This window comes from Acomys russatus, chromosome 13 (genome assembly GCF_903995435.1).
Source record: "Acomys russatus chromosome 13, mAcoRus1.1, whole genome shotgun sequence".
NCBI lineage: Eukaryota > Metazoa > Chordata > Mammalia > Rodentia > Muridae > Acomys > Acomys russatus.
The window spans coordinates 54399243-54416471 of record NC_067149.1 but is presented as its reverse complement, the minus strand read 5'-3'; the positions used below and the strand labels follow the sequence as shown (position 1 = coordinate 54416471).

The following is a 17229-nucleotide window of genomic DNA, read 5'->3' as shown; positions in this document are numbered from 1 at the left end:
CCTGGGGCTAAATCTAACAAAGTGGATGTGAGGCTTCCACCCCCCACCCACTGCTGCATTCTCCACAACTGCTAAGCTGTGGAGTCCAGCAATAGGTGAGTTTAAAAATGTGCTATATGCCTTACAGGAAGGAGGACAGAACCCAAGATTATGCTAAGCAAAATAAGCCAGACTTGAACAAATACCACATTTTCTTACATGTGTGGATTCTAAATAGATTAAATATGTGTACATAGAAGATGAAAGCCGAAAAGGAGACCACGTGGGAAAAGAAGAGGACTAACAGAATGGGGAAGGGTAGGAGAGAACAGTGGGGGATAAGAATGAAGAAGAATAACAGCCATATAAGAAATGCCATAATATAACCATTACTCTGCATGCTGACTGAAAATCTAAAGGCAAGCAAGACTTCCAACCTAGAAAATACACAAAACACCAGTCAAGTGTTACAACACCAGGAGGCCAAACAAGCCGGTGTCTCCCACCTGACTCCTGTTTGCATTTCAGTTCTGTTCGTTTGTTTGTTTGTTTTCATCACCTTTAGCACCTCATATTTTTGTTTGCATTCTTGGAAAATTTGTTCCACAGTTTCTAGTTTCCATTTCTGTTTCTTCTCTGAAGAATCCTTTTGTTTTCAATTGCTTCTCTCTCTTCCGTGCAGTCAATTCTTCAAAAATATAAAATTACAATTTTAATGCAAGATACATAAAAAGCATCATTCTTATGTAAAATATCTACTATAAACATAATCCTATAGAGACCATGGGGTTGGGAGAGGAGAACAGAGACCTGCTGTTTACATGGATAGAGATTTCCTGTTTGAGAAGCATCCCAGAGCTCTCTGGCCTGCCTATCAGTGAGTGCTGGGTTTAGTGAGCAACCTTGTCTCATGTCTCAGAAGTTGGGAGGACTGAGAGAACCAAGTACATGCCTTTAATCACAGCACTCAGAAGACAACAAGTAGATCTGTTAGTTCAAGGCCAGCCTGGTCTACATAGTGAATGCCAGGACAGCCAGGACTACATAAAGCAACACTGTTTTGGAAGAAAAGAAAAGTGCATGGAAGGATGAGAGGGCTCTTCCACTAAAAGCAATGCAAACCTAATGTCCTGAGTTCAGTCTCTAGAACCTACGTCAAGGTGGAAGGTGAAAACTGACTTCACAAAGTTGTCTTCTGACCTCCACTCACGTGCTGGGGGACATCCATGCTGAAGCACACACATACACACACACCATGCACTCACAACCATAACAGGTTTTGAAGTGGAAAGGGATAGAGGGAGTTGATTAAATAATCATAATGAGCTGATTGGTGATTAAGCTATGATATATAAATGAGGCTACTGGAAGCATCGCGGGAAGGAAGGGAGAGAGAGAGAGAGAGAGAGAGAGAGAGAGAGAGAGTGTGTGTGCTGGGGGGGGGAGGGAAAGTGTGCTGGGGGTGGGAGGGAAAGGGCAAAGAGGGCTGTGGAACCAAAACGTCTGGTTTATATCGTGAGTCTCTGGGAGAGGGGATGCCTCGCCCCTAGATAAGGGGCAGGCCATGCCAGCCACGCCCTGCACCAGGGCCTACCTGGAAACACCGATACACATACAAGTGCACACTCATGAAATGGCAATACTATTTAAATAAGGCAGGGAAAGAAGGGGTGAGGGAGAGAAAAGCAAATAAGTGCCTGCATGCATCCTAAGATAAGTACACATAAGGCTTAGGCTGGCTATCTTCCAGAGGACCTGGGTTCAATTCCCAGCACCCACATGATAGCACGCTGTCATCTAACTCCAGCCTGGGGTCCATAGTGCGCTCCTTCGGCCTCATGGACAGTGCACACACATAGTGCACAGACATGCACACAGGCAAAACAACCACACATGTAAAATTAAAAGATAAAGATAACTTTAAAATATTTTCAAGGAAAAAAAGAGTGATATACACAACCAGGAAAAACTCCAGAAGCACATGACCCTGCCCCAGCATCCGTGCCTGTATGTCAGCCTCCCACCACCGCTAGGTCACATGGAGGGAGGGCCATCTCACTGGGGACTGTGCTCATGACCTTGCACTTCCCCGCTTACCACTGCACTCTCTGTTCACCTCCGTCCCTACACACACATCACGGTACAGATTTGCTCACTCGCCACTGGAAGCCCAGCGCTGCACTAGGTACACCATCCATCCCTCTTTTATAACCACTAAGGCGGGCCTCAAAGACAGGAAATGGAAGCTTACAAACCAGGCCGCCTGCCCCAAATCAGACAGCTGTACTTGGGCAACTCAGCACTTTCCTTGTGTCTAGCCATGTGCGCTCTCCGCCCTGTGAAGTTACTTGTTCAAGGGGCGTGCATTAGTAGGTGCTGCATGAGGCCAGCTAACACCCGGAGGCCTGCCAGAGTCTCTCACGCAATCAGCAGGTGCAGAAGGCAGCACCAGAGAGGTGGCTGACACGAACAAGCCAGTGCTGTGCAAGAGTCTTCAGTGCCGTAGGAGTAGCCACTCCCCTTCCATATTCTCTGATGGTATCTCTAGCCACCCAAGATGTCTCACATTGTGGTTAAACTCGTAAAATTGTAAGTTGCTAGAAAGAAAGGGTTACTTCTATATCCTGTTCCAGAAGGGACAACAACAAATTACTTAACATACTTAAACCATTGTACTAAGTTGTTGGGGTTTTTTGTTGTTGTTGTTTGTTGTTTTCTTTCCTTTTGCTCTTGTTTTTCAAGACAGGGTTTCTCTATGTAACAGCCCTGGCTGTCCTGGAACTCTCTTTATAGACCAAGCTGGCCTCGAACTCAGAGATCCACCTGCCTCTGCCTCTGCCTCTGTCTCCCAAGTGCTGGGATTAAAGGTTTGTGCCTACACGTCTGGAGAAGACAACTTTGTAGGAGTCAGTTTTCTCAACGTTGTGGTTGTTAGGTATCAAACGCAGGTCTGAAGTCTTGCAGCAAGCACCTCTACTTACTGAGCCATCTCATAGGCCCTGTAAATTGCCTGTTGCCTACTTAAATGCCATCACCTGCTTAGTACAACGAATAACACCATGCGAGGCAAAGAGACAAAAAAGTTCATTACACTGGAATGAAAATTTCACAATGTCAGCAGCTGTCTGATAGCACTCACCGGGCCTTATGTGTAACTGTGGCACTAGTGCGGGGTAAAGTCAGGACCTCTCCAGACAGATGTTCTAATCAAGCCAGCACTGTTTCGATAACTAGAACTTCACGGTTTGAGATACAAAGAAATCCACAGGTAACTCTTAGGGGCAGCTGGTTGAGAAGGTTTCTTCCTTCTTTAGTAAAAGGGGACATTTTTTTTTTCCGTGAGCTGAAACCATTTTGTGCTCCAGTACTAAAATAAATAAATAAATAAATAAATAAATAAATAAATAAATAAATAAATAAAAGCTGGTTAGTATGGTGGGAGAAAGTATTTTAACACACACTTACAAGTCTTTGGCTCAGGGGGTCGTCTCTTATAAACGTGCTCCTGGCATTTTGGAAAGCAACTCACCCCGGTGGGCCTGCCAAGCTGCCAGGAGGGCCAAGTTGTGTGTCCCAGTTTGTGGACCTAAGCTGAAACTGTTCCCTCTTGTTCCCAATGCTTTCACTCCTTCCGTCTCTGTTTATTCCCCCACACTGCTTAGGTGTCCATGCCCGGAACCCGAAGGACACGCCACGGATGTCTTCAGCCCAATCTTGGAGGCCGACCTAGTTTGTCAATTCGTATCTGGCTGCCAGGCTCCAGCTACAGCTTTGTGGGCCTGGGTGAGGTGGGCGGGCCGCCAGGCAGGCCCTGACTTGGGAGTCTTGAATATAGATAAGGATCTGAGGAAACTTCTAGACTAGGGCATGGGGGGGGGGGGGGGGGGGGGGGGGGGAGGGCGTACGTCGCTAAGAGTGTGATCTTCGAAATCCGAGAGGTCCTGGAGTGGGAGAGGAGGCAGCCTTTAAGGGCCACCAAACAGAGAAACAAATCTTACCAAAACCAAAAATACAAAACCCTCCGGTGTCCTCGGCCCAAGAGCCCCAACCCGTTTAACCGCTTCTCTAGAAAGTTCTCCGCTCCCGCCCCTTCGCAGCCCGCTCGTGCCGCTCCTCCCAGCCCCGCCCCCGAGGAAGATGAGACCAATCACGGGCCGAGCCGGGCCGAGCCGCGCCACGCCCCTCGGCGTCACCCGACTCGGCCGCCGGCGGCGAGCGCGCGGATATCCCTGGTGCGCGAGCGTGGAGTGCGGTTCTTGCTGGGCAGCGCCGCCTTCTGCCACCCCGCCACTTACCCGGGTCGGCGGCCAGAGTGCCGGGCTCGCGCTCTCCCCACTCCCGCAGCCAACGGTGAGCCTAGCGGCCATGACCGCCGAGGAGATGAAGGCGGCCGAGAACGGGGCGCAGTCGGCGCCCCTGTCTCTCGATGGAGTGGACATCAGCCCCAAACAGGACGAGGGCGTGCTCAAGGTGAGAGAGCCCCGGAGCCCCCGGCTGCGGGCTCGTGTGACCACAGGAGGAACCGCGGCCGGAAGATGGGGGAATTTGTCTTCCTTGCGCGGGCTGCGGCGCTGAAGATGGCTCGGCGGCTGCACGCTCCGGAGGGTGCGGCCCAGGTCGGGGAAGGAGCCCCTACTGCAACGCCAACTCGATCCGGCTGTACTGTGCGGCTGAGAGGGGCGGAGCGCAGCGCAGCGCGAGAGCGGCAGCCGGGAGGCCGGGTGGGGCGCACGGGGCCGGGGCACGCCTAGGGACTCGGGCCTTGTCTCCCGGGAACCCCTCGGCTGCAGCGTGCGCTGGCCACCTGGGTGAAGGTGCGCCGGGGCTCGCCCACTTGAGAGTTAAACATTAGCTAGCTAGGACTTGAAACGGCGCCCGAGAGCAGCTTCCTGGCCTAGAGCCCTTTGTGCCTTTCCGAGCCCCTTTTGCAGTCGCCGAGACCCAGCGAGGTCACGGGCTCGGCCATGCTGTGCCCCCTTTTTCGGCCCGGGGATAGCTGGAGCGGTGCATGCCGGGACCTGTAGTTCCTCTCCCGCCCTTCCTAGCCTATCTGAGTTGGGGGTTTAGGGTGCTGGCTGTGGGGGAGGTGCTTTGCCCTGGAGCCCGCGACTCTAATCGCTTGACTCTAAATAGCCGGAGGAGCGAGGGGGAGGGCGCCCTGACCCGTGTCAGGACAATGGGCGCCGGTTCAGAGCAGGTTCTGCCAGCAGTCCTGGACAGTGAAATCCTAACCCGCATTGCAAGCTCTCCCTGCATCCATTGTTTCTCCTCCTCCAGGCGTCCCATTGCTCAGCTCCTAATGTGTGTGGCCTATGCAGAGACATCAGGGAGCCTTGTTGGTCCAGAAATGCTCCTGGCTTTTATTTAGCTCAGTTCTTGCTGCTCCCCTGTGAACATCTGGCCCTTCCTACTTCATCCTCCACTCCTTCAAGGACCCTGTGCATTCTTAATCAGGGAAGCCTTCCCATAGAGGATGGTTCCACATCCACATATTGGACCATATATAAATATGTTAAACAGAGGTAGATGCCTATACATTCATGGGAGGTAAAGGGCCCCTTAGCCTGCCCATCGGATAGTTTCGTTGTTTGTCCAGGCCCTGATACAGAGTCTTTGTATTCATGTGTAATCTGGCTCTTGATTTTGCCTAGTTTTGAACCCATGTGTTCTCTTCATTATTCCTGTCTCATTCTATTCAAACCAGACCCTGATGTGATGACCCACTAGTTTCAGTTGGTTCTTTGAGCACCTTTGGGAGATTGTCCTAAGTGCTTGACAGACAACTTCTGGGTAGTTTAGCAACTTGTCCAAAACCATAGACAAAACTTGAACCCAGGTCATTTTACTTGCAGTTGCCCAAAGCAAATCTGGATAAACCTGGAGGGAGGTGGAGAGCCTGGTAGAGTCTGAGCTAAACCACTAATATCAGAATCATTTGAAAATTGAGCTCTTTATTATGCTAATAAATAAAGTGGGTACAGCAGAATCCAGTAGTTACCTTTGGGGCTTCTGGGCAGTTGGGGCCCTGAATACTCACTGTCTCCACCCACTTCATCCCAGGTCATCAAGAGAGAGGGTCCAGGCACAGAGACACCCATGATTGGGGACCGAGTCTTTGTCCACTACACTGGCTGGCTGCTAGACGGCACAAAGTTTGACTCCAGTCTGGACCGAAAGGACAAATTCTCCTTTGACCTGGGAAAAGGTAGGCTTGGTTAGCGGGCTGCAGGTGAGGCTCTGGCGTGAATAGCAGCTGTCCCAAGCGAAAATTCTATTCTCAGATAAGCTTGTGCTGGGCACAGTAGTCATTACCTGTGTTCCCAGAGAAGCTGAGGCAGGCGCGTCACTTGAGCCTGGGGGTTCAAGACAGCCTTGGTGGCAAAATAGCATAAAGTAGTCTCAAAAAAGAAAAAGTCACCAGAACCAAGCTTAAGAAGGAATAGTTAAGAATCCATCTGTTGTTTGTAGTGCTGTTATGGGGCTGGCTGGTTTCTTCTTTCCCATCTCATCAATTCAGCTCCTCCTTCTCTCTGGGGTGGACAGTCTTGTTCCTTGAAGTGTGCTGTGGGGTTGAATACTCTTTTTAATGTTCTGAGAATGACAACATTGCTGCTTCTTGTGTCCTGGTCCCATTTGTAGAGGAGTTCAGATCCATTATCTCCCCTTCCCCCCGCCCCCCATGTAGTGCAGCAGCTATCTTTGGGGACAGTGAGCCTAGAGTTAGGCCCCTACTAAGTGGGTCCTGTTTGCCTCTGCTTACAGGGGAGGTCATCAAGGCTTGGGATATTGCTTTAGCAACAATGAAAGTGGGGGAAGTGTGTCACATCACCTGCAAGCCAGAATACGCCTACGGTTCAGCAGGCAGCCCTCCGAAGATCCCCCCCAACGCCACACTTGTATTTGAGGTGAGTGCTGGCCACAGAGCGCCAGGCAAAGAGCCAGGCCTTATCTCACCCCATTGCCTGGCTGCCCTCCAGTCCTTCCTGCCTCTTGGAGACAATGTAGCTGAACCTGAGGGCCTAGCTTTAGGAGGAGGAAAGCTGGCTTTGCTGCCACCAGAGTGGCCAGTAATAGAGGCTTCAGGTTGGAACAGGGGCTCGAAAGCCTTTCTATAGTAGAAGTGCCTGGGGCTTTCTCAACTGAAGGTGCTCGCTGTTTCAGAAGCATCCAGGTTCTAAAGGACAGTGTAGCATATTGGCAGACCAGAGCCTGCAGGAAGAGACACCTTCCTATAGGTCAGGGGTTGAAACAGGACCTCCTCCACTGAGGGAAAGCACAAAGCTATTGAGTATGAACGTGGGAAAGCAATCAGTGGACAGCTGGGCCTCTCACAAGGCCATCGAGAGGCCAGGTCACTTGTGGAGCTTCTTGTGTGCTTGTTAAGTGGAGCAGAATGATAAAGAGCTTGCCTTTCTGAGATCAAGTGATGTGCATATGTCCTTCTGGCCAGATGTGGTCTGGCCATTACTGGTGACTCTTCTGAGTGGAAAAGAAGATAGTTTGACTATTGAGTTGGTGCAGAAAGGAGTTGGTCAGTGTGTGTCTCATCACGCAGATAGAGCTCTTTGAGTTCAAAGGAGAAGATCTTACAGAGGATGAAGATGGTGGGATCATCCGCAGAATACGGACTCGTGGTGAAGGCTATGCCAGGCCCAATGACGGCGCTATGGTAGAAGGTAAGACAGTGTAGTCTGCTGTGGGTCTAGAGTGTCCATTGATTCCTGGCTCATCGACACAGGGCCTTGGGTGGTATGGACCAAGTTGTGTCCTTTCTATAAGTCTTTTGTCTCATCCTTAAAATGAGGAGTTAGACCACACAGCCTTAGCATCCCTCCAGGTCAGAGATAACGGTGGTTATCTTGGGTATAAGCTGTGATGCAGAGACATTGGGAAGCTGGTGGCAACTTCCTCAAGGTTCTGCCCTCTCACACCTGGGGCATTGCCTCTTTTTTATGCCAGTGGCACTGGAAGGCTATTATAAGGACCAGCTCTTTGACCAGCGGGAGCTCCGCTTTGAAGTCGGCGAAGGGGAAAGTCTGGATCTGCCCTGTGGGCTGGAGGTGGCCATTCAGCGGATGGAAAAAGGAGAGCATTCCATTTTATACCTCAAACCTAGGTGAGCCACGGGCACTTTGCAGGCCAGAGGGACATAAATGAGCGTTCACAGTGAGCTTGTGTGATAGGCATTTATGAGCACCATGTGCTTGCTGCTACTCAAAGGATACCGAGTCCATCGTGAGCTCTTCCGTGGATCTGGCAGTGTGGCCCACAGTTGTCCACATTGCCTTGCAGTCAAGCTTCAGCCAAATCCCTCCACACACACACACCCCGCCCCGCCCCCAACCTGCCAATATCAAGATTTTCATGTGCTGCTAATTTGTCCAAGCGTTAACATTTGTTGGAACACCTACTGTGTGCCATGTATACTAAAGTTCCTAGGGCTTCGATATGGTTCTTACTTCACTGTCTCTCTGAGTTAGTCATCTCAACAGTGTATAGTTAAGGATTAGGAGCCAGAAGTAGTAAGTGCTGTGGGGCCACCTAAATGTATAGTGAAGAGGTTAGGGGAGTGCTGGCCAAACAGGAAGTATCTGAACCAGGTCTCAAAGTGGGAAGGTAATTTCAGAGCAGATGAAGGGCTGTGAGGTGACCCCAGCATTTTTCACCCCTACAGCTATGCTTTTGGCAGCACTGGGAAGGAAAGGTTCCAGATCCCCCCAAATGCTGAGCTGCGCTATGAAGTGCATCTGAAGAGTTTTGAAAAGGTGAGTGCCTAAGACGGCCCCTCTGCTGGAGTCAGGTCTGTGGGTGACTCTGGGGAAGGTGACCACTATGTCTGTCCTCTGGGGTACAACAGGCCAAAGAGTCGTGGGAGATGAACTCCGAGGAGAAACTGGAGCAGAGCAACATAGTAAAAGAGAGGGGCACTGTGTACTTCAAGGTGAGCCAAGGAGAAGGCACCACAGGGAGGGCTATTGTGATGGTGCCCCGCCACAGTTACGGGAATCCTTGAGGTTGTCCCCTACTGTATCTTAGTCCGTTAGTCTGGGATGGGAAAGAGTGGGAATCTGGTATCCAGGAGTCATGCCTACCAGGTAGGGCAGCCTAGGCTGCTGAGCCTGCACTGGGTACCTGAGCTTCCATCCTGTTCTAGGAAGGCAAGTACAAGCAAGCTTTACTGCAGTACAAGAAGATTGTGTCTTGGCTGGAATACGAGTCTAGTTTTTCCGGTGAGGAAATGCAGAAGGTCCACGCACTTAGACTGGCTTCACACCTCAATTTGGCCATGTGTCACCTGAAGCTGCAGGCCTTCTCAGCTGCCATTGAAAGCTGTAACAAGGTGAGCTCTGTTCAGAGGATGTGGAAAGAATATTTGCAGCAGGGCTGGGTGTACACCAGCATGTGTGAGTTGCTGGGTGGGGTTAGTGGGATAAGTCATTCAGAATTCTGAGCTCCAGACCCAGAGAGAGGCCTAAGTTAGAAGTAGTAAGTGCTTTGATGCTGGGAGACAACACATAGGTTCAGATAGTTTGCAAGCCCTAGATTAGGGAAGGCTAAGGGGGTATCTGGGAAAGTGATCGTGTGTTCTCCTACCATCTGAAGAGGACTTGCTCTATTTCCTTTCTTCCTCTTGGGTTAAGTTAGTTTCTTCATGGGCCTTGACCCTTCCCATTTAGTGCCTTGGTCTACTTCTTTTTTCTGACTCAACATCAGCCATTCCCACTGAGCCTCGTCCTGCTGAGCAGGTGCCGCAGGGCCTAATGTCTCTGCTGCTTCCTCCCTGTGCTCTCAGGCCCTGGAGCTGGACAGCAGCAATGAGAAGGGCCTGTTCCGCCGGGGAGAGGCGCACCTGGCCGTGAATGACTTTGACCTGGCACGAGCCGACTTCCAAAAGGTCCTGCAGCTCTACCCCAGCAACAAAGCCGCCAAGACCCAGCTGGCTGTGTGCCAGCAGCGGACCCGCAGGCAGCTTGCCCGGGAGAAGAAACTCTATGCCAATATGTTTGAAAGGCTGGCCGAGGAAGAGCAGAAGGTGAGGGTTGGGGTGTGTCTGAGCCACTTCTCCATTGCTGTGAAGAGACACTATGACCAAGACACCTCACAGGAGAATTTAGAGAGGGCTCGCCATTCCAGAGGGTTAGAGTCTGTCAACCGCTATGGCAGAGTGCAAGCACATGGCATGGGCGTTTGATACTTCAAAGCTCCTCAGCAAGCACACCCCCAAATTCTTCCCAAAGACTCCACCAACTGAGGACCAGGCATTCAAATATATGAACTTATGGGGGTCATTCTTAATTTAAACCATCACATGGTGGGAGTGGCTACAGTGGACAGAAGAAGGAGGGGATTCTTAACCTGTTCAGGTCATCCCGGGGTGGGCTTTCTTTATGTCTGTGGTTGCCTGCAGCAATTGTAGAAACCAAAACTTAGTCCTTTCCCAGGAAAGAAATGTAAGTTCTCAGTATTGACCCCACTAGAGGGGCCAATAGCATAGGAGGTCACTCACACCAGGCCCCCGCATGTTTTATATTGTTTGTAACAACTGTCATGAAACTCATTAGACCAAGCTGGCCTGGAACTCAGGTATCCACCTGCCTCATGTCATGAATCCTGGGATTAAAGGGGTACACCTCCATATTCAAGAGCATAGCATGTCATGTAGTTAGCATTCTGCCTACACAGAGGCATGTGGTCCTGTCAGTTCAGCTTCACCCAACTGTGTGTGTGTGCACGCGCGCGTTCATTCCCTTATAAATTAATGACTTGTTTTATATTACTAAAGAGAGCTTTCAAGTTTTTTCACGTTCTCTGTTCCTACTGTGTAATATTCTGTACAGGCATAGCATTTCTTTTTCCTTTCTTTATTTTTGAGACAAAGTTTCTCTGTAGCCTTGGGATTTAAACCACCACACCCGGCTTCCGCCCACCCCTGCCCCAAGATGAGATGTCTCAGTGTAGTCCTGGCTGTCCTGGACTCACTTTGTTGGGGTTTTGTTTTGTTGGTTTGGGTTTTGGTTTTTCGAGACAGGGTTTCTCTATGTTATCTTGGCTGTCCTGGATTCACTTTGTAGACCAGGATGGCCTCGAACTCACAGCAATCCGCCTGCCTCAGCCTCTGGAGTGCTGGGATTAAAGGCATGTGCCACCATGCCCGGCTACCTGGACTCGCTTTGACTCTGAGAGATCCACCTGCCTGTGCTTCTCCAAGTGCTGGGATTACAGGTGCGCTCCACCCCACCCAGCCCATAGCATATCTTAACCTGTTCATTGCTTCAGAACTCCTAACACCATCCAGGAGAAATAGATTTCAAAACATACCGACTTTCTATTAGCCACATGTAAAAAAATGAAAATGAATAGTGAATTTTTATGTTGTTCTGTATAGTTTTTATTTTTCTATTTTTTTAAGATTTTACTTATTTATACAGTATTCTGCCCCCATGTGTGCCTGCAGTCTAGAAGAGGGCACGAGATCTCATCATAGATGGTTGTGAGCCACCATCTGTTTGCTGGGAATTGAACTCAGGACCTTTGGAAAAACAGACAGTGCTCTTAACTTCTGAGCCATCTCTCCAGCCCTCTGTATAGTTTTAAAGTTTTTTTTTGTTTGTTTGTTTTGTTTTGTTTTATTTTTTCTCTTTCTGGTTAGCATATAAGAAATGGGTTTAAAGCTACAAAAAACTTGAAAGCTTTGTGTGATTCCTTGCTTGGGCAGGGGATGTGCTAATCTCTGTCCTTCCCATTTTTAGTGCCATTAAAGCAGATATAGGATTAACATTTAAGAACATTTTTGTGGGGCTCACAACCATCTATACTGAGATCTAATGACCTCTTCTGACATGCAGGTGTACATGCAGATACTCTCATAATATACAAAATAAATAAGTCTGGGGGTTGGTGTCGAGACAGGTTTCTCTCTGTACCCCTGGCTGTCCTGGACTCACTTTGCAGACCGGGCAGGCCTCGAACTCACGAAGATCCACCCTCCTCTTCTTCCCAAGTGCTGGGATTAAAGGCATGCACCACCACCGCCTGGCTAAATAAGTCTTTTTGAAAGTTATTTTTAATAAATTGTATATATTCTTATTTTTATATATTCAAGATTTTTTTGTTTGTTTGTTTAGCGGGCCTGAGATGTAGCACAAGCTTGCCAAGCATGCTCAAGGCCCTGAGTTTAATCCCAGAACCACAAGAAAAATTAGTTTAAAGCATCCAGAATCTGTGGTGTTCAACAGCAATGTGTTGACTGCCCTCGTCAGGTCAGAATGTGCATGCGTGCCTTGAGGGCAGCTCCAGGAGTGCTGTGTCTGTGTCCTTCTGTCAGGTATTAGGAGTTCAACCTCTTCTTCTTGCTCATCTTACAGGCCAAGGCAGAAGTGGCAGCAGGAGACCATCCCGCTGATGCTGAGATGAAGGGTGAGCCAAACAATGTGGCAGGGAACCAGTCTCAGGTGGAGACAGAAGCATAGCCTGCCTCTCCGCCTGCCCACCCCCATGGCTGCCTTCCTGCTCCCTTCCCTACTCCACCCTGTTAGTTTTGTAAAAACTGAAGAATTTTGAGTGAATTAGACCTTTATTTTTCTATCTGTTTGGATGATGGCTTTGCGGGGGAGGGGAGAAGAGCAGGCTGGGGGTGAAATGGGGGGTAGTTTTAGATGGTGTCAACCTCTCTTTCCTTCCCCCATTACACACAAGTGTATATCCTTTCACACATACATCAGAATGTTAATTTATTTTGCTCCCTCTGTTAGCTCCATTTTTCAAGTGGTAGAAAGGGATATGTGATAGGGATTGGGTCTGATGTGGAGCCAGGGTGGAGAAGAAGACTCCTAGGCAGCCATTTTCCTCATCCCTTCCCTCTGGTCATTTTCCAAGCCTGCAGTCTCCATGCAGGTGCTGGGGGCATGGGAAAACCACTGTTGAGTCCGTCACCCCTCTCCTGAGATGGTATCCTTGAAGATGTCCTCCGGTGTCACAGCGTTCACCTCTAAGACAGCCCCTTCCAGTATCCCCCTTCCTGTCAGTTTCCTCCTCATCCAGGTGGTCCCTGTCCCCATCCCCTCAGCCTCTTTAATGCACGCTGAAGGTCAAGGCACACCTCAAGTCCTGTGCTTGAGCAATAAAGTGGAAACAACAAAACATGGGTGTCAGGCAACCCTTTATATTGAACTCTGGGATAGGGTATGGTGGGAACGTGTGGGCGGGACCAGAATGAAGAGTCCAATGATATAGACGATGGCAAGGCATCTACACACCCCCTGAGCCCCAGTGCAGACAGCAATTCCCAGCTGGGAGCACCTCACCTTCCCTACCGCAGCCTTCCCCAAAACAGAAAGAGGAATATATAAACATCCATGCTTTGGAAACTGGTTTTGAACTGCTGCCTCACTCATCCGGCATACATCTTAGGTGTTTCTGGGGTTTTTGTTGGGTTTTTGTTTGGTTGGTTGGTTTTGGTTTTGGTTTTGGTTTTTTGTGGGTTGTTTGTTTGTCTGTTTTGTTTTGGGGGGGGGTTGTTGGTTTTGTTTGTGTGTGTGTGTGTGTTTTTAGTTTGAGTGTTTTACCTACATGTGTATCTTAAGCACTGTGTGTATTTCTGGTACCCGTGGGGGCCAGAACAGCGTATCCAGCCCCCCTGGTACTAGAGTTAGGATTTTGAGTCACCAGTTGGTGCTGGGAATCAAATGTTGGGTCCTTTGCAAAAGCAGCAAATGTTCTTAACCACTTGAGCCATCTCTACAGCACCAGTCCTTGACTTCTTTTTGGTGCTTTGGTTGTTTTTGCTGTTTTGGCTTTTCAAGACAGGGTTTCTCTGTGTAGCTATGGCTGCCCTGGACTCACAGGGTAGACCAGGCTGGCCTCAAACTTACAGCAGCCCACCTACCTCTGCCTCGCTGAGTGCTGGCATTACATGTGTGTGCCACCACTCCTGGCTAGTCCTTGGCTCTTAAAGGTATAAATTCCACAGTGTTGCTGGGTCTAACTTGGATCAGATAGCTTTTACATGAATTAAGGTACTGGTGAAGAACTGGTCACACCCACCTTCTCTGTCTTAGCAGGAACACACTGTACCTCCTTCCTACTTTTTCCCAGCTTAGGTTTTGACCTTTACAAGAAGCCGGGTGGCCCATGTCAATCACGCTAAGCTTCCTCTTGGTCGTCGTACAGGTCAGAGCTCACTCTACACTACTCTGCTGTACTGGCTCTTGGCCCTTCCCTAACGACAGTGAGGTGGTCTGCCTACCCCCTTCACCTGTACAGCCCTGGACATTGTAGAAGACAGATTTCCATGGGAAAGCTCTCAGCTCTTCAACGTGGCTAGTACTGTATCTGCCAGTTCCCCTAGTGGGTGGAACTCCAGGCTTGGGCTTGAGTTTTGTTTAAGTCTGGTTCCTTTAGGTAGTGTCTAACTTTGACTCTTGGCTTTGTCTTTAATCACAATACCAAGTCTAACTTGCAAAGCACTCACCAATGTAAGATTTGACCTGTGACAAGAACTCCCTGTGATAGTTTTATTCCAACCAACTTAGGAAAGACATGGCCCATTTATAGATGTGGAAACTCAAAGCTTGGGAAACAGCTTAGTCACTAGACTGTTTACTGTATAAGTGAGAGCCTGGGTTCAGATCCCCAGCACCCATGTGCTGGGCCTGGAGAGACTGCATAGTCATTTGGAGTAGTAGCTCTTACAGAGGCCGTACAATTCTTTCCAGCCCCCACTCACACAGCTCCCAACAGCATAACTAGTCACGAGAGGATCCAGTACCTTCTTGTGCTGTCCACAGGCACTACACACACATAGTGCACTTAAGAAGACTCGGGTTCATACATACTTTTGTTTTTCTGCCAGGCATGGTGGCATACCTGTAATCCAACACTCAGAAAGCAAAGACAAGGGTAATCCCTGAGTTCAAGACCAGCCTGGTCTATATACTGATTCAAGGATTACATAATGAAACAGTCTTAAAAACAAAGTGTGTGTGTATGAATTACTGGCATGTATCTATGTGTGTAGAGTTCCCATGGATGGCAGATGAGAATGCTAAATCTCCTGGAACTAGTCAGGTAAGTGAGCCACCATTTTGGGTGCTGAATCCAGGTCCTCTCCAAGAGCAGCAAGTGCTCCTAACCTCCAGCTCCAGGAGATCCAGTGCCAGCTTCTGGCTTCCGATGTCACCTGTGCATACATTGGCATATACTCACGGACATTGCTTATAAATAAAAGGCATAAAGAACTGAGGTAGATCCCCAGCGACCCATGAACCTTGCATAATGATGCACATTTGTAATCCCAGCACTTGGAGGATAGACAGAGGGAGCAGGGCTTCAAGGTTATCCTCGGTTACATAAGCTCAAGGCCTGCCTAAGCTATATAAACTTCTGTTTAAAAGAAAAAAAGGTTGGCAGAAGTCAAACAAATGCCTACTTGAAAATAAGTTCTCTGAACTAACCCAGACTACTGTGAAGTCATGTTATTTCAGGGCAAGTCTTGAGCCTCTCTTTATCTGCAATGCATGGATAAAAAGCATCCTAAAATCCTTTTCATTTCTGAATGCTCCTTGGGATTCCAAGAACTTACATTTGACTCCACTTTTATAGGGCACTAGAGATGAAAAAGTCCTAGTTTATTGTAACATTAAAACTGTCTAGTGAAGATGTTTTGATAAAGTGACAAGGTCTTTGTGGCTAAAAATAAGACTGCTGCATTGAACTCTGCTGGGTCACTGTTCATGTTTTCTAGACACTGCCACCTTGTCCACCCACACTTTAGCAAGTATGCAGGGAACATACTCAAAAGTATAGCAGCAACAAGTGTTCTGGACTATTAATGTAGATTTCTAGATAGTTCCTCTCTGGGAATAAGCTAAAATGGAGTTCTGTAAATTATGTTGCCTAAATATTCAATCTCTCCAGCCTATGAAATGTTTCTTTCCTACATACCTTCCTTCTCCATCCACCCCCAACTCTATTCACCTCTGACCTGCTCTCACAACAGGCACTTAAATCCCACCTACACTTCATACTGTGTTGCCCACTGAGAGTCCCTGTCATGGTGTCCCACAAAGCCGCAGGCCTGATACCACTTAACCTTTCCTGCTTCAGTGCACTTGTGACATTCCCCAGAGGGCACCTGCAGGTGAGTTATGTGTCCCATTTCAGCTGAAGAAAAGTATGGCAACAACACTAAACTAGAAAAAAAGTATCCTTAACAAAATCATTGCTGGGAAAAAGGATCCACCCATATTTTACTACCATGAACAATGTACTCAGAGGATGTGAGGCTGGAAGAGACGGTAGGCTTACAGAGATTTGGGTCGTGGCTGGCTCAGTGGGTAAATGCATAAGCATGAGGACCTGATTTCAGATCCCTGGCTCCCATGTAGAAGCTTGCAGGACTACTGCACCTGGTAGCCCTGGGGCAAGAGAAGAGGTGCTGCACAGTCCACTGGCCTGCCAGACCAGCTGAAATGATGAGCTCCAGGTTCAGTGAGAAGCCATGTCTCAAGATGGAGAAGCAGTTGGCATTCACATGTGCCACATGGTCAAGCACACCTGCACATACAAGTGCACAGACAATACACAATGTTGAGTTTATGCCTTATTTTCCTTTTTAACTATTTGGCTCTCTTAATTGACAAAAGTCAAAAGACATGGCATCCAAGTTGTAATTAAAATGATACGACCTTCATGATAAATGTACAAGCAAAACCTTTCAAAGAACTGGGTCAGACCGGGTAGACAAGGAAAAGTGGGCTTCTCTATTTGGCCCTAATAATTTATTAAAATGTTACCTTATGATTTTATTCATAAAGCTAAAAAGAAAACAGTAAAGTACAACAGAACAGATTATTTCTTAACATTCATGGACAAACTTTTAAGGTTGGTTTTGTTTTCTCCTGAAACTAAGTTTATGAGTTGAACAAGGATAATAAGAACAGACAGCAGGTGAGTGAGCATACAAGCCCTCCACGAGTCCCAGTGTTTTTATAGTACCAGGCATTCCTGTGTTTCTCAGACCTTCCAGTGGATCTAGCTGCTCTCACAGCAGAAATAGCAACTGGTAGCCGTTTATCCAGGGATGGATCTGCAGTCCCCAGTACTGGTCCACACCGCCTCCTGTTGACTTTTTTTTTTCCCCCCTTCCTACTATCATTGTCAGATCCACTGAGACCAAATCCAACATTTTCCCTCTCCTAGGGGAGAAAGGTCTCTCCCTGTCTCCTGTCTTCCACTGCCTTAAACATAAAA

General features: G+C 48.5%; 1 protein-coding gene across 1 annotated transcript; it reads left to right on the top strand.

Moving 5' to 3' along the window:
- The first annotated feature begins 4263 nt into the window (after window positions 1-4263).
- Fkbp4 (FKBP prolyl isomerase 4) lies at window positions 4264-12761 on the top strand. The gene is made up of 10 exons (XM_051155431.1): window positions 4264-4449; window positions 6040-6184; window positions 6742-6884; window positions 7535-7655; window positions 7939-8095; window positions 8654-8744; window positions 8837-8920; window positions 9134-9319; window positions 9773-10012; window positions 12345-12761. Exons 1-10 carry the CDS (start codon window positions 4345-4347, stop codon window positions 12447-12449), a joined length of 1377 nt encoding a protein of 458 aa, XP_051011388.1. The 5' UTR covers window positions 4264-4344; the 3' UTR covers window positions 12450-12761.
- The last annotated feature ends 4468 nt before the right edge of the window (window positions 12762-17229 follow it).

Coding starts and splice junctions, on each gene's coding strand:
- Fkbp4 (XM_051155431.1), top strand. CDS start 4,345: ATGACCGCCGAGGAGATGAAGGCGGCCGAGAACGGGGCGCAGTCGGCG. Junction 6,185..6,741: donor CTCCTTTGACCTGGGAAAAG/GTAGGCTTGGTT, acceptor CTCTGCTTACAG/GGGAGGTCATCAAGGCTTGG. Junction 8,745..8,836: donor ATCTGAAGAGTTTTGAAAAG/GTGAGTGCCTAA, acceptor GGGGTACAACAG/GCCAAAGAGTCGTGGGAGAT.